General features: G+C 39.9%; 2 protein-coding genes and 1 long non-coding RNA gene across 4 annotated transcripts in view; 2 read left to right on the forward strand and 1 right to left on the reverse strand.

The window, feature by feature from the left end:
* The window catches only part of LZTS2 (leucine zipper tumor suppressor 2), a 132,578-nt gene extending 130,377 nt beyond the window's left edge, over positions 1–2,201 (forward strand). For both annotated transcript variants that reach the window (XM_075216256.1, XM_075216257.1), the window contains one exon: positions 415–2,201. In XM_075216256.1, coding sequence (XP_075072357.1) covers positions 415–1,119 — 705 coding nt within the window. In that variant the 3' untranslated portion in view covers positions 1,120–2,201. The remainder of the gene's footprint in view (positions 1–414) is intronic.
* SEMA4G (semaphorin 4G) overlaps positions 1–18,052 on the forward strand; it is a 507,048-nt gene that overhangs the window by 411,932 nt on the left and 77,064 nt on the right. The gene's annotated exons all lie outside the window — the stretch shown is intronic.
* LOC142161043 (uncharacterized) lies at positions 8,774–13,317 on the reverse strand. Its single transcript, XR_012693341.1, has 2 exons — positions 12,777–13,317; positions 8,774–12,062 (listed from the first exon to the last, which is right to left on the reverse strand). It is a non-coding gene; the product is annotated as an uncharacterized LOC142161043 (long non-coding RNA).

The following is an 18,052-nucleotide window of genomic DNA, read 5'->3' on the forward strand; positions in this document are numbered from 1 at the left end:
GGATTAGGGGCGGGGTTTGGGTCCCTTATTTTGTCCCGATTTTACATGTACAAATGTTGGGAAGTTTGTGTTTAGAATCACATAATAAAGATGTTGGGACAGTTCTGCAACGTTAGCAATCACGGAGCAAACTTTTACATTACTTATTAGAGCACAGCATAATCATTAATTCCCTAGTTACTGGCAAAACCAGTATGATAATGAATCATTTATTTCAATACATTTTAACTGATACAGCAAACATAACATTAAGAAATCATGATAACAGCAATAAGCATATGAAACCAGGAGAAGTCATTATAAAAAAATCCTATTACTTTAATTTAAACAATTTTTCCTATTTAAAGTATTTTCTTTAACTGGACAGAGAAGTACATGGACATAGTTTACAGGTCATTTTTTTTTAACTTTTAGGTTTGTCAGAAATCTGGTGAAATATCTCTACTTAAACAGCAGCTGAAGGACGCCCAGGCTGAACTGGCTCAAAAATCCAATGACCTATTGCTGCTTCGTTCCCAGCTGAGAGATGCTCAGTCTGACCTCCAGGTTAGTGAGGACCAAGTTCAGGAGCTTCAGGACAACGCTCATACAAAGACGCTGGAGCTGGAGGTTTGCGAGAACGAACTGCAGCGTAAGAAGAACGAGGCAGAACTGCTACGGGAAAAGGCCAGTAAGTTGGACCAAGAGGTGGCTAATCTTAGAGAAGCAGCCGTAGCCAACCTTCGGCACGGGCTGTGCCAATGCCAAGAGAAGGAAGATCCATTCTTGCTTTACGAGAGCGATGAGGCCAAAGCTCAGCGGCAGAATTCGGAAAACCTGCACAGCTTAACGCAGTACATGGAGAGGCTCAGGGAGGCCCTGGTGAACGAACGCAGGAGAAATCAGGAACAAATGGAAAATTTTGAGGAAGAACGTCGCATATGGCAGGAGGAAAAAGAGAAGGTGATTCGATATCAAAAGCAGTTACAGCACAACTATATCCAGATGTACCAACAGAACCGGGAGCTGGAGAGAGACATTAAACAGCTGAGCCTGGAGCTGGAGGCGAGGGAGCTGGATGACTTTGACCTGCACGGTGCAGAGATTCAGTTTGAAGAAATTACAGCCACGGAAATCTAAAGCCAATGACGTACCACATATGCCTTTTGTTGGACCTTTGACATTCCAGCTGTTGCCAAAAAAGCAACTTACACACAGACACACACACTTGTCTAAAGGACCAAAGCAACGTGTCATGGGGCAGGAACATAGACCGTACTATAGCTTTTGTGTATTGTTTCCGTTCCATACTCAGGACAGACCTTTGGGTTTTTTTAAACAAAAAAAAAGCTTCCGTTAGATAAAAGCTGCAATAGTTTTATATTTAATATCACTGCAAACCTGTTCTATTGCTCTCTCTCAATTTGTTGTTATGAATAATAGTGTAGCCATATTTTTGAATGTTTTCTGTCACGGATAACAGCTGCCATTTGCTTAGGTTCACAGTACATTTAGGTCACCTCCTGTAAATAATGTAAAATAAGAAATTTTGTTTCCCAAAGCGAAATGGTTTTGTACAAACTATGACGAGCAGTTTCTCCTCTCTCTCTCTTCCTCTCTGACGAAAATAGTCGCTTTCAATCTCAGGTAGGCAACTTGCTAGAGCACAATCATAGAATACTTCAAATAATACCCTTTGCAATATCGAAAGACTGTTCATTCTCTTAGTTCCTGGAAGGGCTACAACTCACCACACCGTAGCAGAGACGCATGCAGAACCCCTCTGGCAGCCGAGAGAATTAAAGAATGTTCTACAACTTTTTGTGGACCCCCCTCCTTAATTTACCTGATGTCATTACAATAGCATAGCATTTTAGAAGTGTTACATGAAATGTATTATTACCTTTAACATTTGAATCCAAAATCAAGGAAACACCACGAAAACTGCACCTATGTGAAAGAAGAACTAATTACATGACTACGCCCCCTAGTGCCCAAACTGTGCAAGAAAAAACGTGAAAAAAATGAGTAGCAGTCACTTTTCTGTATCTGAATTATAGAGGACCTGCACACATGCCATTGTAATCACATGATAACACAGACAATGTGTGGACTGGATTGTATCTCAAAAAGGTATAATTTTCTTACAAAGCCAATAAGAGTGACTTATCCCACATACTCTATGGGTTGTTTGTGAGCGTAATAAAACCTGGTTCAACCTATGTTTGTCGTTATATATGCCATGATTGATCTCGTGCCTGTTGTACAGACTAATCAAATACTGGATGATAAAATGTTCTTTCTAAGCGATGTATTTACATGTATGTTTTTACTCCGCCTTTGTGAGCCTTTGGGTATAAATGTTGTTTTCTTGTGGTGACAATAGACAAATGTGCTGGACAGGATTGTGGGTGCAAGCTCTAATGACGTAATACACTATACGAGTCACTTATTACTCCTCCGAGTGTCTGACTCAGATGTGATTACCCCTCAGGGATTCTTTGGTTACTGGGGTATATGGGATAATTGATCTGAAGTTACATACACGTCAGTGTTTAGTTAAAGTGATGAAGTAATGGCTGTGAGGTTACATGTACGGGATCTTTGGTGAACAGAACAGGGAAACAGCCGGCGAGAAATGCTGATGTGTTGGAAAGAATTCAGTCTTACAAATGTACCATCAAGTAATACAAACAGCCTCCATAGACCACAACATAATCACATGACTAAAGCATTATCTCACAGCAGATCCAGACAATGGCGATTTAATCCCTGCTTGTAGGAATCGTGGCTGGTGACGTACAACTCTGAAAATGATGGTACTATAGGTATAAAGTCCTGTAAATGATATCTATGTAAGTTGATATCATTGTTTATAACTGAGCCCTTCACATAATTGTTCATTAGGAAAACTTGTGTATTCTAAGGAAAACAAAGCCCTACTATAAATGATTACACATATTAGAAGTTACCTTGAATTACCATGACCTGCATAAAATCGTACGACATGCGGCCTCGTGCCTTTATGTGGTTATGGAACTCTGTAGAACTTACAGTATAAAACATGATTCCTTATTTAGTGATTCCAGTTTTCCATTTTAACTGAAAATACCTCACAGGTGGCTCCTGGTGTTTCCAGCAATCTGATTGGTGGTCAGGGTTTCCTAGCAGCATCCAGGGAAATACTGCAGTCTCCACCGGCACTTTAGCCAGTCCCCTCCCTACCACCGCTGCATTTATCAGCATGTTATTAATGCCTAATCTACATAAAATGCATTTTTACAGTTGCTTTTGATCATACTTGCCAACTTTGGCAAGGCTTGCTCCGGGAGATCGGTGGGAGGTGGGGATGGGGCCAGCGGGCTGCATCATTTGGCTCTAAACATTAATTGCCTTTTCGGACCATATGGAACAGAGGGAGGGGCCATGATGATGTAAAATTCACGTAATAAGCCCCACCCCCACCACTGTATTGCTGTGGTTTTTATGAATCGGGAGCTTAGCGTGCTTTCCCGGGAAATTTGGGAGTCTCCTGGACATTCCGGAAAAGTAGGCAACTATGCTTTTGATTGCAAGCACATGTCATAGCATGCATATGTTAAGCATCACTTGGCACTTTCACGTGCCCTGTAGCTGGTGAAAGTGATACGGCTAAAAATCACATACCTCAGAGATGCCCAGATCTTGAATCTGACGGATGTGCGTGCACCTTGGCACGCCCTTACTGTACATTAGCCGCTTCCATCCCCCGTTCTGCCCATTAAATAATAGGCTGTCGGAGGTGTCCTTTGCGTTCGAAGATCAATTGCATAAACTCGCAAGTTATTGGTGTAGTCAGTATCTCAGTTTCTGAGCATGTGCAGAACAATTTTACTCAAAAATACGGAATGTATCAGGATTTACATTTCCTTAGGGGGGGATTCAATTAGCCGCGATGTTCTGAGGAACATCGCGGCTATTTTTACAGAATTCTCCTCGATATTATTATTATTATTATCATTTATTTGTTAGGCGCCTCAAGATTTCAGCAGCGCCGTACACAGTACAAACAGTAGACTATATAGGGTGAAACAGTACAGAACAATAAACAAAAATACCAATACTTCAGAAACTCCAGGCAGGCAGATGCAATAAGCACGGAGGAGAAGAACAGGTATGGAGACAGGAGGGAAGAGGGCCCTGCTCATGTGAGCTTACATCCTAAAGGAGGGTAGACAGAACTGGCACAAATGGAGCCAGGGATATTCCGAGGAACATCACAGCTAATTGAATCACCCCTTAGTGTTTATCTTTTATCTGCACTGAGCGCCAGCCAGAGATTTAAATTAAATACACGTCCCTTCACAATTGGATGACAATTGGGGTGAGGGAGGTGTTTAATAATGTAAATTAATATACGCTTCTACCGTAGTGATGCTGATTGGTACCATGTATCCTAGTTTTCATAGTGCGTTTTTTTGCAGTGCCTTATTTTCATAGACCAGCCTCCAGATGAATCTTGATTATCATAATGGAGATATTAATTGTTCTGAAACCCGGAAGGGAATAGAGGGAATGTCTGTTTTTAGCAGGAGAGCTCAGAATTTTGTAGTGAAAGAGGGTCTGGTATGCATATAGCAACTAGGGGGTAGTCGGGTGGACAGCAAAGAGTTCCTGGGGGACAAAATACGTGGACGCTCAAAAAGTAAAAGTTGCAATAGGGCTGGTGATACAAGTTCTAAGTACATTGATTAATCTTTTTATTGTTTTAATTTATGCTTTTCAGCCATGTATTTATTTCATCAGGTATTGTGTTGTTCTTTAAGTTGCTCCAGACATAACAGAGCTGTATATACTGTACAACTGTATTTAGAGACCAGCTTTATAATGGTGTGACTAAACGAAACAGCTCGGAATTAATAAATGCATGACTGAAAAGCCTAAAAGACCATAAAAGCAGTGCACATGAGTAAAAGTTGCAGTATGACATATACAAACCAACAAAATAGTCTTCTTTAAGTGGAAACCCCATTTAGTTACTATTGCAGGAATGTGTTTCTGAAAGCAAAACTAATTGTTTTAAAGCTTTTGAAGGAATATTAATAACCATTAGATGGTAGTTTACAGCAAACAGCAACTTTGTACCAGCGTTTTTCTCCGCAGGAGCAGAAAGTAATGGTTTGAAGTAACTTCGCTCACGTTTTCCCATCTGCAAGAATAAATTTAGAGATGAACACAATTTCTCTTATCGTGCCAAATGATCTGCTCGTGTTTACAGTCACTCTCATTAAGCATGTGTCCTGGCACATTAAAACGGTTGATTGTATCTGACGTCTGTCCTTTCATCTTGCTTTGTGAAGACTTTTATCGGGTTTTGGTCAATAAACTCTTTTTAGTCATCAAACACATCAAGATATTGGATCTGGCAGAGGCTTGTGGAACAAATGCCAAACTCTATTTTTACAACAATAACATAGTTAAACAAAGACAAGTGTAGAACTGTTTTATATTTCTTTTTTTTAATGTGGGGCAGCACGGTGGCTCAGTGGTTAGCACTTCTGCCTCACAGCACTGGGGTCATGAGTTCAATTCCCGACCATGGCCTTATCTGTGTGGAGTTTATATGTTCTCCCGCGGTTTGCGTGGGTTTCCACCGGGGGCTCCGGTTTCCTCCCACACTCCAAAAACATACTTGTAGGTTAATCGGCTGCTATCAAAATTGACCCTAGTCTCTCTCTCTTTCTATGTCTGTCTCTGTGTGTGTGTATGTTAGGGAATTTAGACTGTAAGCTCCAATGGGGCAGGTACTGATGTGAATGAGTTCTCTGTACAGCGCTGCGGAATCAGTGGCGCTATATATAAATAAATGGTGATGATGACACGGAGCACTAAAGTGGATCTGTTGGCTACACACAGTGGGAGCGGCTTAATTCTCCAATGATGTCACTAGTCCCTTGTAAACTGAATACTAGCTTCAGTCTACACAGTGGCTGCCTCCACTCCTAGAAGATGGGCCTACTTGAAAGTGTCCTATTTCATATGGTAAATAATAGAATAAGTAAATAATAGGAAAAATATTATTGGGCTTAAGAAAATAACATTCAAGGATTTGAAAGCTTCAAGATGTGTATGATATAATAGCAATTGTGAGTACAAAATCATGCACGTTTCAGAGGACAACCCTCACTTTACCAGGTATGGTAAATAAACACCAATATAAGTAGAATACTCTGCTACCAATTCAATGGAAGTGATCTCTTTCAGTCAGGAAATAAATACTTATTTGGAAGTGTGTGTTTGCAAAAAAAACTTTCACATTCAGCCATATACAAGCTTGTCAGCTCTTATTAGATACATATATGAACCAAACTGAAGCTCCAACATTGCACAAAACTCTGTATATTGCGGCTGAATACCTGTTGTCACTCCTAATTTTCTTGCGACTGTTCTAATTCCATAGACTTAGAAGAGTATAGTAAGATAGTGGGAATGTGCTCATCACAATCGGGCATTGTTCTAGGGCAGTGATGGCTAACCTGTGACATTCCAGGTGTTGTGAAACTACAAGCCCCAGCGCTACGGAATATGTTGGCGCTATATAAATAAATGATGATGCTTTGTCAGCTATCAGCTAGTTATCTACTGGCAAAGCTAGCTGGGACTTGTAGTTTCACAACACCTGGAGTGTCACAGGTTAGCCATCACTGTTCTAGGGGTTCAGAGCACATAAAGTTTTTTGTGTAGTTTTAATTAAATAGTATCTCAATCCACCCATTACCCCGTGATTGTATTTGACAAGGGCAAGTTCACATTTGAATTGGCACTGAGTAGTACAACATATTTGCTCATCCTAGTAACTGATTTGGCATGTGGGACAGACTTTTCTACAAATACGTATGAGAAATCTGAACTGGTCTGATATTCAGTGGAAGCAGGATTGGAGTTCAATATCATCTACATTCTACAATATACCAAAATAATTTTTATAGTTTAATACTGTGACAGGATGGACTGCCTTTGCCATCCTGTCTGTTGTTGCTGGGAACCGGCTTGGCTTACTTTGCCACCGTTCCCTTTCGTTATCCCAAATGCACCCTCTAACCGCAGTAGGAGGGACTTACGAATGCTGCCACCACTAGACTCCTTACCCGCATCCAGCACCGGGTTACTTCTGGGTAACTGACGCTGCTGGTGTACCCCATTACTGGTGTACCTGGGCTGATACCCCTCACCTTTTTCTATGAATCAGGATTGCTGTGGATGGATCCCCCCTGGCCTATCACACTGACCAGAGCTGCTGGGTAGCGGGCAGAGCGGTGGTACAGGAAAGCTGGGTCCAAATCTCAGAACAGCCGGGAACAGATTAGAGTTTGGTCTAATCTGTAAGTCACCGGGATAGACAAGTTTCCAAGCAGGTCTTTGAAGCAAGTGATGTTTATTTGCTCACCCTGGTTGAAGATACCAGTGAGCAGGTCAGATGAAACAAGAAAAACATTTTTCAATACAAAACAGTGCTTTTTATACAGTTTTGGACACAGCCTCACAGGGTAAGCCAGCCCCCTGAGGTCTGAGCTATTTTTAGAGTCGGGATACAATTTGTTCACCCAAACATGGATTTACATGCAATGCAAAGCTAACAATATTTACACTTATCTGTGATATCTTAAAACTTGCTGTGATTTCCTGCATTTGTTTTAGACACAGGAACTCTAACAGCAAGTCTTATTAAACCTCCCTGTGCCTTCAGGTGCTGGATCCTCACACATCAAAAGGTCTAATTAACATGAGATTAACATGGGTCCTTTCTTCAGACAGTTGCAGAATACACATTCCCAAAGAAAAGTTAGAAAACCCCAAATAAGTAATTTCCCTACCAAAATACACAAAAGACTTCCTCAACAAAGGCTTATTGCATCAGGTATATATCTCAGAAATAATGCATTTCCTCTAGCAATGTTAAAACAAAAAAACTAATTTTTTTCCCCTGGTCTCAGAAATAAAGATAATTTCCTTTACCCAAATACACACATCAAATATAAGTAGATTTGCAATTATATAAATAAGCACCCTGCGCTATTTCCTTTAAATAAACTTAAGTTATACCATAAGTTATTTATAAGTGATCCAGTCACAAATACCTCTTTAAATAAATTAAAATTGTCAAGCGTGACTCCCGTGTTATCCTACAATAATACTGAAGTCACAGTCTTGAGTACCTAAAAGTTCTCAAGCTTTTAATACATTTCTGCTGTGCTTGTGCTATGAAGATTCTTTCTACTGTGTCCTTGTTATATAAAGCCACAATCATGCCTTGTTATTCTTTATTATGACCCTGGAAATATTGAGTCAGTGTTGTCTCTCAGGAGTGGGCTCCTCTCGCAAGTTCATCCGAACTGTTTCTCTACTTGGGGCTGATGGGGCTATTTTTGGAAATTGGCGAATGCCTTTTGTAACGTACAGTTTGTGTGTCTTTTGGAAAAACATAATTAAATCTGGTAAGTGACAGCTAGTGTAAGGGAAATAGGAGCAGACAGACCTGCTTCTAGCTATATGAGCTGAGTAAGTAAACTAGTTTAAGTACATTATGTAGATTTTAACACATGCACTTGAAATCTTCAGGGCTTTTAATAGAACTGGCGCTCACAGTTGTATAAACTTTCTTACGCTGCTTATTCTTCAGAGAGCCAAGAAGTCTGGGTCCTGAGCTGACAGATGTTAAATCTAAAATTCTGACCCAAGTCAGCCTGTGGTGTCAAGTATATCTGGAAGCGCTTCAATCAGCTGGAGAGAATTGACACAGACCAAGTTCTGTATGCAAGGAATATTCTCTAGTTTATTGATACAAAGATACAGGTTTTTATAGGCTACTGTATAAATGAATCCTACGTCATATGCATACAATAGTTTATACCACTAGTTTATGAGAAGCGCTACTGATTAACTTTCTCACGTATTCTTGAGGTGTTTACTTTTCTCCCCCTTCTAAGGACAGATGAGCCTATTATTTCTTATCTCAAGGGGAGTTGGAGATATGCTATGTGTAACACCATGGATACAGCTCCCATACTACCAGCTGGATATGAAGCTCATTATTGTTTTCATAACTGGTTACATTCTTCAGGTGTTCCCTATTAGTTCAACTTCAAGGCCATAGGCTCACATATTGCAAAACTGCAAGTTAACAGAAAAATGAATAATCTCTTCTAGCAAATAATATTTCTATACAAGTTACAATAAAATGGCTGAACAAAGGCCTTATGAGGCCTTAACAAAAAATCATATTTAACATTTCCCATCTTTTATTCAATTTTCGACCCTTTCTCCTCCTACCTACCTAATCCTATCTATAGAACCACATTCTTAATAAGCAGGTACTTATACACATGTAGGAGGCCACATGCATAGAGTTGGTCCCCTTAGGAATCTGTCAACTCATCCCCCACTAATAAGCCTGTGATCCTCCCTGTCCTAACTTGATTTATGAGGAGATGCATTTTGGCAAATGTCCATGTCTAGAAAAGATGGTTTCTTAGAAGATGGTTTCTTAAAAGATGGTTTCTTAGTAGGTAGTTAATGAGTCTATAGTAGTTCTGCAGGCCTTGCATGTCCTTTGTTCAATCTTTAGTAGTTTCTTGTTGCAAACTCTGCAGTTCTTTGGCTTTGCTAGTCCAAATAATTCATGACACTCATAGTCTGGTCAGGTTTCAGAAGTAATTTCTGTGATCATCAGAGGTTCGGGATTTTCAGTGGTTCCCTTTTTGGAGAGACAACAATCAAGTGTCAGTAACTTCTTAATCAGCCATATATTTAGTTTCATTATCACCTATACGATCAACAGGATTGCTAAACCATTTGCTACTAATGCCAATATTTCCAATATCCAACATGAATCATTACTGACAACTTTACCAATGAGGTTATGCATCTGCACAAAGACATTTTCAGAGTTTACTCTACTATGAGTGCAAATTGTTGAGCACTCCTTCCCATATGTTTCTCACAGTGGCATAGGCAATATGTCACTTAACTGTCTGTTTCATACTGGGTTAGGGAGGCCTTAATCCCTACTTCAGTCACAATTATTCTGGCAAGACATATCAATACAATGAGACAGTCATTTCTATTTATCAGAACAAGACTCCCCTGATTTGAAGACTTTGCAGTGTTATGCGTGAATCCAGGTGTCTCTTTCCTGTACTTTCACTGCCATGGGAGTCGTCAACAGGACTTGATAAGGACCCTTGTATCTGGGTTCAAGACTTCTCCTGATGTGCTTTCTCACGACCACCCAGCCCCCCAGGGTGCAGTTTATGGGTACCTGTATCAAAATTAGGGTTTGCAATGGAGGAGAATATTTGACCATGTATTTCAGTTAGTTGTTTCTATAATAAGGCAACATAATTCAACAAATCACTATATACATGGTGTAGTTGCTATGGAAAATAACAGCCTGTTCTGTTTGCTGTGCCAAACAATATCTCATATGGTGTTAAACCTGTGTCTTTCCTAGCAGTATTTTTTACTGAGTGCAGGTAAACATGAGATCCATGGCAGACCTGTTTCAGCCATTATTTTCTGCATTTTCAATTTCAGTGTACCATTAAGGCGCTCCATACATCCTGAACTTTGGGATCTGTAGGGGGTGTGATAGTTTCTGGAATCCTTGCCCCGTAAAGTGTATCCCTCTGTCACTTACAATGACCTCTGGTACACCATATCATCAGATTACCTCATTCGCAATTTTCTTGGCTAATGCTTTAGCATTTGCTTTTCTATACAGCCATGTCTCCAGCCAGTGACTAAAGAAGTTGACACAGACAAGCACATTCTCAAAGCCCGAGCATTTGGGAAGTTATAAAGTCTATCTGTATCCTCTTATAGGGATATTATGTCTGGGGTGTGCTTTTCCATAGGACAGACTTACTCGGGTTACTTTGTGCACAGACTAGGCATTCTGCCACTAACGACTGTGCTGCTTGGGCGAACCCTGGTACTATCCATAAGCTGCTAGTGAGTACAACCATAGCATCTTTTCCCAGATGCACTTTCTCGTGTGCTATATTGGCCATAATGGGATAAACTACTTTTGGCAGACACAAACGCTGACCTTTACACCACTCCTTGCACTTCTAGTGCTCCATGTATTGCCCAAGTCTTTTTCTTATTTTCTGTTGCTTGTCTTTCCATAAGTTGGAGTGTGCTCTGGTCAAACAGGGGTCAGGGGGTCACCATGTAAATAGACTCCCCTTGGGGTACTGGGGCTATGGCGGCTTCTCGTGCGGCCTGGTCTATTTCACTTAGCTTCGGGGGTAGTATCTCTGTGTGTGTCTTCATCTTCATCACTGTTTGGAGGACAGCTGGAATGCAGTGAACAATGCCCTGGTATGTTCATCATATTGACTGGTTTGCTTGCTGAACCCATAAGGTCCCTACTTTTCCATACAGGGCCATAATCATGCGCAATTACAAATGCATAACTTGAATCAGTGTAAATATTTACTCTTTGTCCTTTTGCATATATGCATGCAAGTGTCAGGGCCTTTAGTTCAGCTTCTTGTGCTGACATGTGACTCGGTAGAGTCTGTTGAATCACTATTTCTGTGTGTGTGGTTACAGCACACCCTGTATACGGGACAGGATCTATGTGATAGTGTGAACCATCTACAAAAAGAGTGATGTCTGCATCTGGTAATGGTTTATCTTTAATGTGAGATAAAACCAGAGATTCTTGTTTCATTAGTTCTATGCAATCATGTTCAGAAAAATTTTGTTTGCATTTTTTTTTTTTCCTTTCTTTCTGTTCAAGCTGGAATGGAATTCCCCCAAATCCCTAGGGTAACCCCAATATATACAGGTACTTCTCCCATCTTTTGAAACTTGCTGCAATAAGGCAGCAGGATTCAACATTGTGCACTGCTTAAGTGTAACGTTACTGGGAGTAAGCAGTGCTACTTCATTAGGATAGGCTTCAGTAAGGAGCATGTGGAATCCAAGGAAAAGGTTCTTGGTTTCTGAGTTCCACAAAGTTTACACTCATTAGATGGAGTGTACAGTACAACGGTTAAGACAGATGTGGTAACTTTAATTCTTCTGGAAGAGAAACACTTAGCTTAAATAACCTGTTAATAAGCCACATCATCAGTTCTATTAGTGTATATAATAATGTGTTGGGCCACAATACTCACAAACACATTCCTGCATTGGGTGTAAACCCCTGTAGTCATGGGTTGCTCTTTTCTTTATTTGGTTGGGTTAAACTTTCATATTAGAATTTTCTAATTATGTATAATGATCTATACATTACTATGGGCCTGAGTCTGGTTCTTCCAAACTTGGCTTTCCTTTCTAGTCTAGTACACATCTACAGCGCACAGCAAAGGAAAATAACGTGCAATCTATATTCCTCCTGCTAATATCAATGAACTCCCCTCTCTGGTCTCCCTTGGACCTTTAAAAAACTTAAAATACAGTTTACTCAGATTCCCCTTGTCTGAAGGTCTTAACATATATCTGTGAACATGAGAGGCTCTGGGGCCTCTTGTGCTTCCTTTTTTTTTTTTTTTGTCTTCTAATAAAAAAGGAAAGGGAGGAAGAAAATACACAGTGCGCTCGGCAAGTGTTATATGTCACTCATTTCACAATAGGAGGGAATGTCCTTTGTGCTGTATATCTTCATACTTAGTAAATCTGGCCGGTAACAAATGTTTTGCTTGTGCTTGGTTTCTGTCACAACGTACGATACCGTTAAGGTAACTGGGTGTCCTAGCACAATATCTATACTCTTTTCAAGCACTAAAGCAGAGTAGTATGCAAGTGACCTTAGCTTGCGACCATGTATTTGTGTCAGTACTCCTTGTACATGTGCACTGACTTCATAACAAAATAATGTGAAAGGCTTGTCATAATCTGGCAAAGCCAGTGCTGGCGCTGAAGTTATTTCAGCTTAAAATTGGTTAAACATTTGGTTCTGCTCAGAGGAGAGTATAAATGGCTTGCTATGATCCAGAAGTGCTAATGCAGGAGCACATACAATTGCTCTTAAAGTCTTAAATCTTTTTCATTTCTGTAAAAATATAGAATTCCCATCAATGCATTACCATACCCACAATAAAAAGAATTATTTACAGTATATGACAATTATAGCACAGTAAATAAGGGCAGCACAGTGGCGTAGTGGTTAGCACGTCTGCCTCACAGCACTGGGGTCATGAGTTCAATTCCCGACCATGGCCTTATCTGTGTGGAGTTTGTATGTTCTCCCTGTGTTTGCGTGGGTTTCCTCCGGGTGCTCCGGTTTCCTCCCACACTCCAAAAAATATACTGGTAGGTTAATTGGCTGCAATCAAAAAATTGACCCTAGTCTCTCCCTCTCTGTATGTGTGTGAGTGTGTGTCTATAGTAGGAAATTTAGACTGTAAGCTCCAATGGGGCAGGGACTGATGTGAATGAGTTCTCTGTACAGCGCTGCGGAATTAGTGGCGCTATATAAATAAATGATGATGATGATGATAAATGTCTTTACAAACACTGATTTACTCAAAACTGTAATGAGGATACAAATAAAAACCTTTTGCTTTCTGCACATACAGAAAAACCACCTAGTTCATGCATTTGCTATGTGAATAGCACATAAACTCTAATATCTCTTCCAAAACAAGGTAATCATTACTCAGAAGAGTTTACGTTATTTAAATCCTTCATTAGTTTATACTTATGTTTGTTGTGGTGCAAAGATGGTGCATTGGAAGTTAAATCAATGCAATCTGGATTGCCTAATGGGTCTTTGCAGCTGGAGACCTGTGAATAAAAAAACTTTTGCATAGAGATTAACATTTATTTACTAGGAATTACTGTAACTGTAACATGCGTGTATACTGTTATCAGGTAACCAGTGAACAGCTGCTAAAAGCTTAACTGTGACGCTATGCGTTCCATGCCTTGATTTCCTCAAAGGGGCAGTCCCTAATTTCACAAATAGAGAATGTCAAAGTGACGAGACCTGGGCGAGTGTTCAAAGCCACTCCTTTCTTATCATCTCTTAGTACAGCCCTTTTAAATGACACTAATTAAATTTCCGGGTTTAGAAACATTCAATCTGGAATCTTGGTTCCAAGTATTCAACCATTTTAAAAGCAGCACTGTCTCATAAATCAGAGTACTCTCGTTAGACACAATACATTGTGTCTGTAAATCATTCAACATTTTCTCAACAAAATCTCTCTCCCGTGACCAAATATTCACACATATTTCTAGATTCTGTGATTTTCGTGTTCAAAGTAAAAATATATTCACTTAAGTCTCGCTCACAGACGACATTTTATCTCGTAACATTTCTTTAAAGGCATAACAAACCCTCCTGATTTCTGAGAACATTCATCAGCGCCATTTTAACACAGATAAAAACAGCATGTAAGCTCACTCCCACAATTCTCAACTTCATTAAAGAGAAAGCTATATTTCTGAACTTCAGAAACAAAATTATTTTGTTCAAATACAGAAACGGCTTGTTGGATCCCAGCCAGCTTTGTTCTGACACTAGTACTTATAGTGATAATGTACATTATTTACAATCTTGTCCGTGCAATCGGACCAAACATTTTAAAACTTCTTTTGTATCTTTTTAAAAGCTTATCATTAAGCAATGAATGTACAACTTTTTCAACCTTGAAACATGTCTCTTGTAAAAAACGGACAAGACAGACAAACATTGTGATTTAAAGTAAATCAAACATCTCCCTTATAGAGCACTAAGACAGAGAACAAACAATGTGAATTATCACGGATCTCTCTCACACGCAGTAAGACGGAGACAAAACTCACATACAGAGAAAGAAAACTTAACTGACATCTTCCAGCCTACTGCTGTGGAACTACAAGTCCCAGCATTACACTAAATACAAGTTAGCTTCAACATGTTATCATCAATCAGCACTCCGGACACATTTTTTTTAAATTTTACATACATTGTCAAAAAACAAAAAACAGTGTGCTTCTTATCTCAACACACTGAAATCATTTACACAGAATAAGGGAGGGGCACATTTCACTTATTCAGCTGCACAGGATCAAACATACATTTATAATATACAACCTACTTGATTCATTATTCAGCTTCCGATGCATTTAGCATATCCACATATATTTCGACTTTTCAGATCTCTTAACTTTCCTGTGCCACCTCAAACAATCTCTTGGGGTTTGATCTCAATACCCCTTTGTTCTTGTCACATTACCACTTGCAACACCTTTGTTTCTCCATCCACACATATCTTTGGCTATCCCCGCTTTCTTGAAAAATTCCCTGCAGACCTTCTACTCCCCCATTTCCTTTAGTCTTTGTGCATCATATCTATGAGGGAGCTGCTGTCATTTGTTTACTATCTATATTACTCGTATTGACAGTATTCTGTTGAGTCCAAATCGGGACTCTTATCTAGTTTCTGTGGGTTGTCCTTGCACTGGACGTCCCGTTCTGTGGACTCCTTGTACTGGATGTCCGTGCTAAATAGCTTCTTTGACAGTATCTGGGACGAAGGTCTTTTGGAAATCTCTCTTACACAATTTGGGCAGATTACAGAATCTCCCTTCTTTGATATACCTCTGGGGATGGTGTCTAAAATGTTCACTCAATGTTCAAAACAATAACTCTCTAAATCCCTCTATTCCATTACATGCTTCTTTGATCAATGTCTTATGTGACTTTTATGCTTTATACATCATACATAGGTACAAACACATGCACTCAAAATTCAATCATCTTTCAAAAATCTAATCAACAATACAATTACAGTAAACAAATTGGGTTAATACTGTATTATATTAATCAGATGATACTTGAGACTCACAAATTCGCGTGTCAGGTGCCTCAGACAGACATGAGGTGACCCAGACTAGGAAGACCAACGAGTAGAAATCTACTGACCGCGGATGTTGGGGTTCAATGTGCTGGGAAACCTCCGTTGTCTGTCTTGTAGCCTGCTGGACAGCGAATCTCGGTGGGACCTCCAAGTTGTTAAATCTAAAATTCTGACCCAAGTCAGCCTGTGGTGTCAAGTATATCTGGAAGCGCTTCAATCAGCTGGAGAGAATTGACACAGACCAAGTTCTGTATGCAAGGAATATTCTCTAGTTTATTGATACAAAGATACAGGTTTTTATAGGCTACTGTATAAATGAATCCTACGTCATATGCATACAATAGTTTATACCACTAGTTTATGAGAAGCGCTACTGATTAACTTTCTCACGTATTCTTGAGGTGTTTACTTTTCTCCCCCTTCTAAGGACAGATGAGCCTATTATTTCTTATCTCAAGGGGAGTTGGAGATATGCTATGTGTAACACCATGGATACAGCTCCCATACTACCAGCTGGATATGAAGCTCATTATTGTTTTCATAACTGGTTACATTCTTCAGGTGTTCCCTATTAGTTCAACTTCAAGGCCATAGGCTCACATATTGCAAAACTGCAAGTTAACAGAAAAATGAATAATCTCTTCTAGCAAATAATATTTCTATACAAGTTACAATAAAATGGCTGAACAAAGGCCTTATGAGGCCTTAACAAAAAATCATATTTAACACAGATATTTGTTGTACAGATTCTCACACAATGTTCTACCAGAGCCTTTTATGTAGACAACCTGAGACTCTCCAGCTCTGGAACTACAACTTGCAGCATGCCCTCGCAGACTGAGGCTGGCAAGGCATGATGGGTCACAACAGCTAGAGAGCCACAGATCACCTAAGCCTACATTATTCACTAAAGATATACCACGTATAGTGTTAGTATTGCACACTGCGGGCCTGAGTCATTAAGGAGAGCAAAGCATAAAAAAGGAGTAACATTTGCACCTTGGCAAAACCATGTTACATTAGAGGGGGAGATAAATTTAAAATGTCGGAACAGATTCATAGTTGGGGTAGGACATGTCCTAGATCAACTTTAAATTTCATAATAATAATAAAGCTATCAAGTATTTGTGTGCTAGATGAAAAAACAGCCAGTATTTAACTTATGTGCAAAATAATAAACTGATTTGCACCCCTTTCATTATAACATGGTTTGTCCCAGAGAACATTTACTCCTTTTTTGCCTTAATGACTCAGGCCCTGCATGTCTTAATAAGAAGATGATCAGTTTCATGCAAAGGCCACCAGTTATTGTCTATGCCACCTATGCACGAGGCAGTATATTTGTCATTTTGGAGCATGCCAAATTAGAAAAGGAAGGGGGGGGGGGGGGTCATTTAAGAAGATGACCTGCAAATGGCAACATGACTGAGAATTACCAGATGCAAAGAACTGCATATCCATTTGGAGTACAAGATGCTACTGTTATGGGATGAGCAAGTACTACAGCTGTGAATGGGTAGGACAGGAGTACGGGCATAGGAGATCTTACTTGTATCTGCTGGGTAACATACAAAGAGCCACAGAGACAAGATTTAGTTTCATGGGTCTAGATCTGTAAATGAGGTGGTATAAATTCTGTATATTTGAAGGTATGTCTGTTTTTACTGGATGTCACAATTATTTTTAGACCTACAAATGGGCTTGGTAATGGGGAAAAAAGGCTTCCCAGTCCTGTTTTTCCAATGCTACTGCCTTTTTCACCATCTGCGTGAGGGTTCTACTAAAACGCTCCACTATCCTGTCAGTCTGCGGGTGGTATACTGACGTGTGCAACGTCTCTACCTTTAACAACTGCACTGCTCTTTCATGAGATCGGATATAAAGGGAGTACCCTGATGAGTGAAGATTTCCTTGGGTATACCTAATCGGGTGCAGTACAGGAGGTGTTCTTTTGCCATCATACCTGGATTTTATATTACGCAAAGGTATATCTTCAGGATACCTGGTGGCATAATCCACTCGGACCAGCACGAACTGATGGCCACGGGCTGAATTTTGTAATGTACCTACCAAATCCATACCAATACGCTCATATGGGTCTGCACTATGAGATCTAGCGTGGACCTGTTGTCTGGCTTCAGACATGTTCTTTGAAATACCGGACATGTCCGGCAAAACTCTTTACCACCATGAACATCCCTGGCCAATAAAACCTGAGTAATATACGCTCCTGGGTT

Source organism: Mixophyes fleayi, chromosome 6 (genome assembly GCF_038048845.1).
Source record: "Mixophyes fleayi isolate aMixFle1 chromosome 6, aMixFle1.hap1, whole genome shotgun sequence".
Classification (NCBI taxonomy): domain Eukaryota; kingdom Metazoa; phylum Chordata; class Amphibia; order Anura; family Limnodynastidae; genus Mixophyes; species Mixophyes fleayi.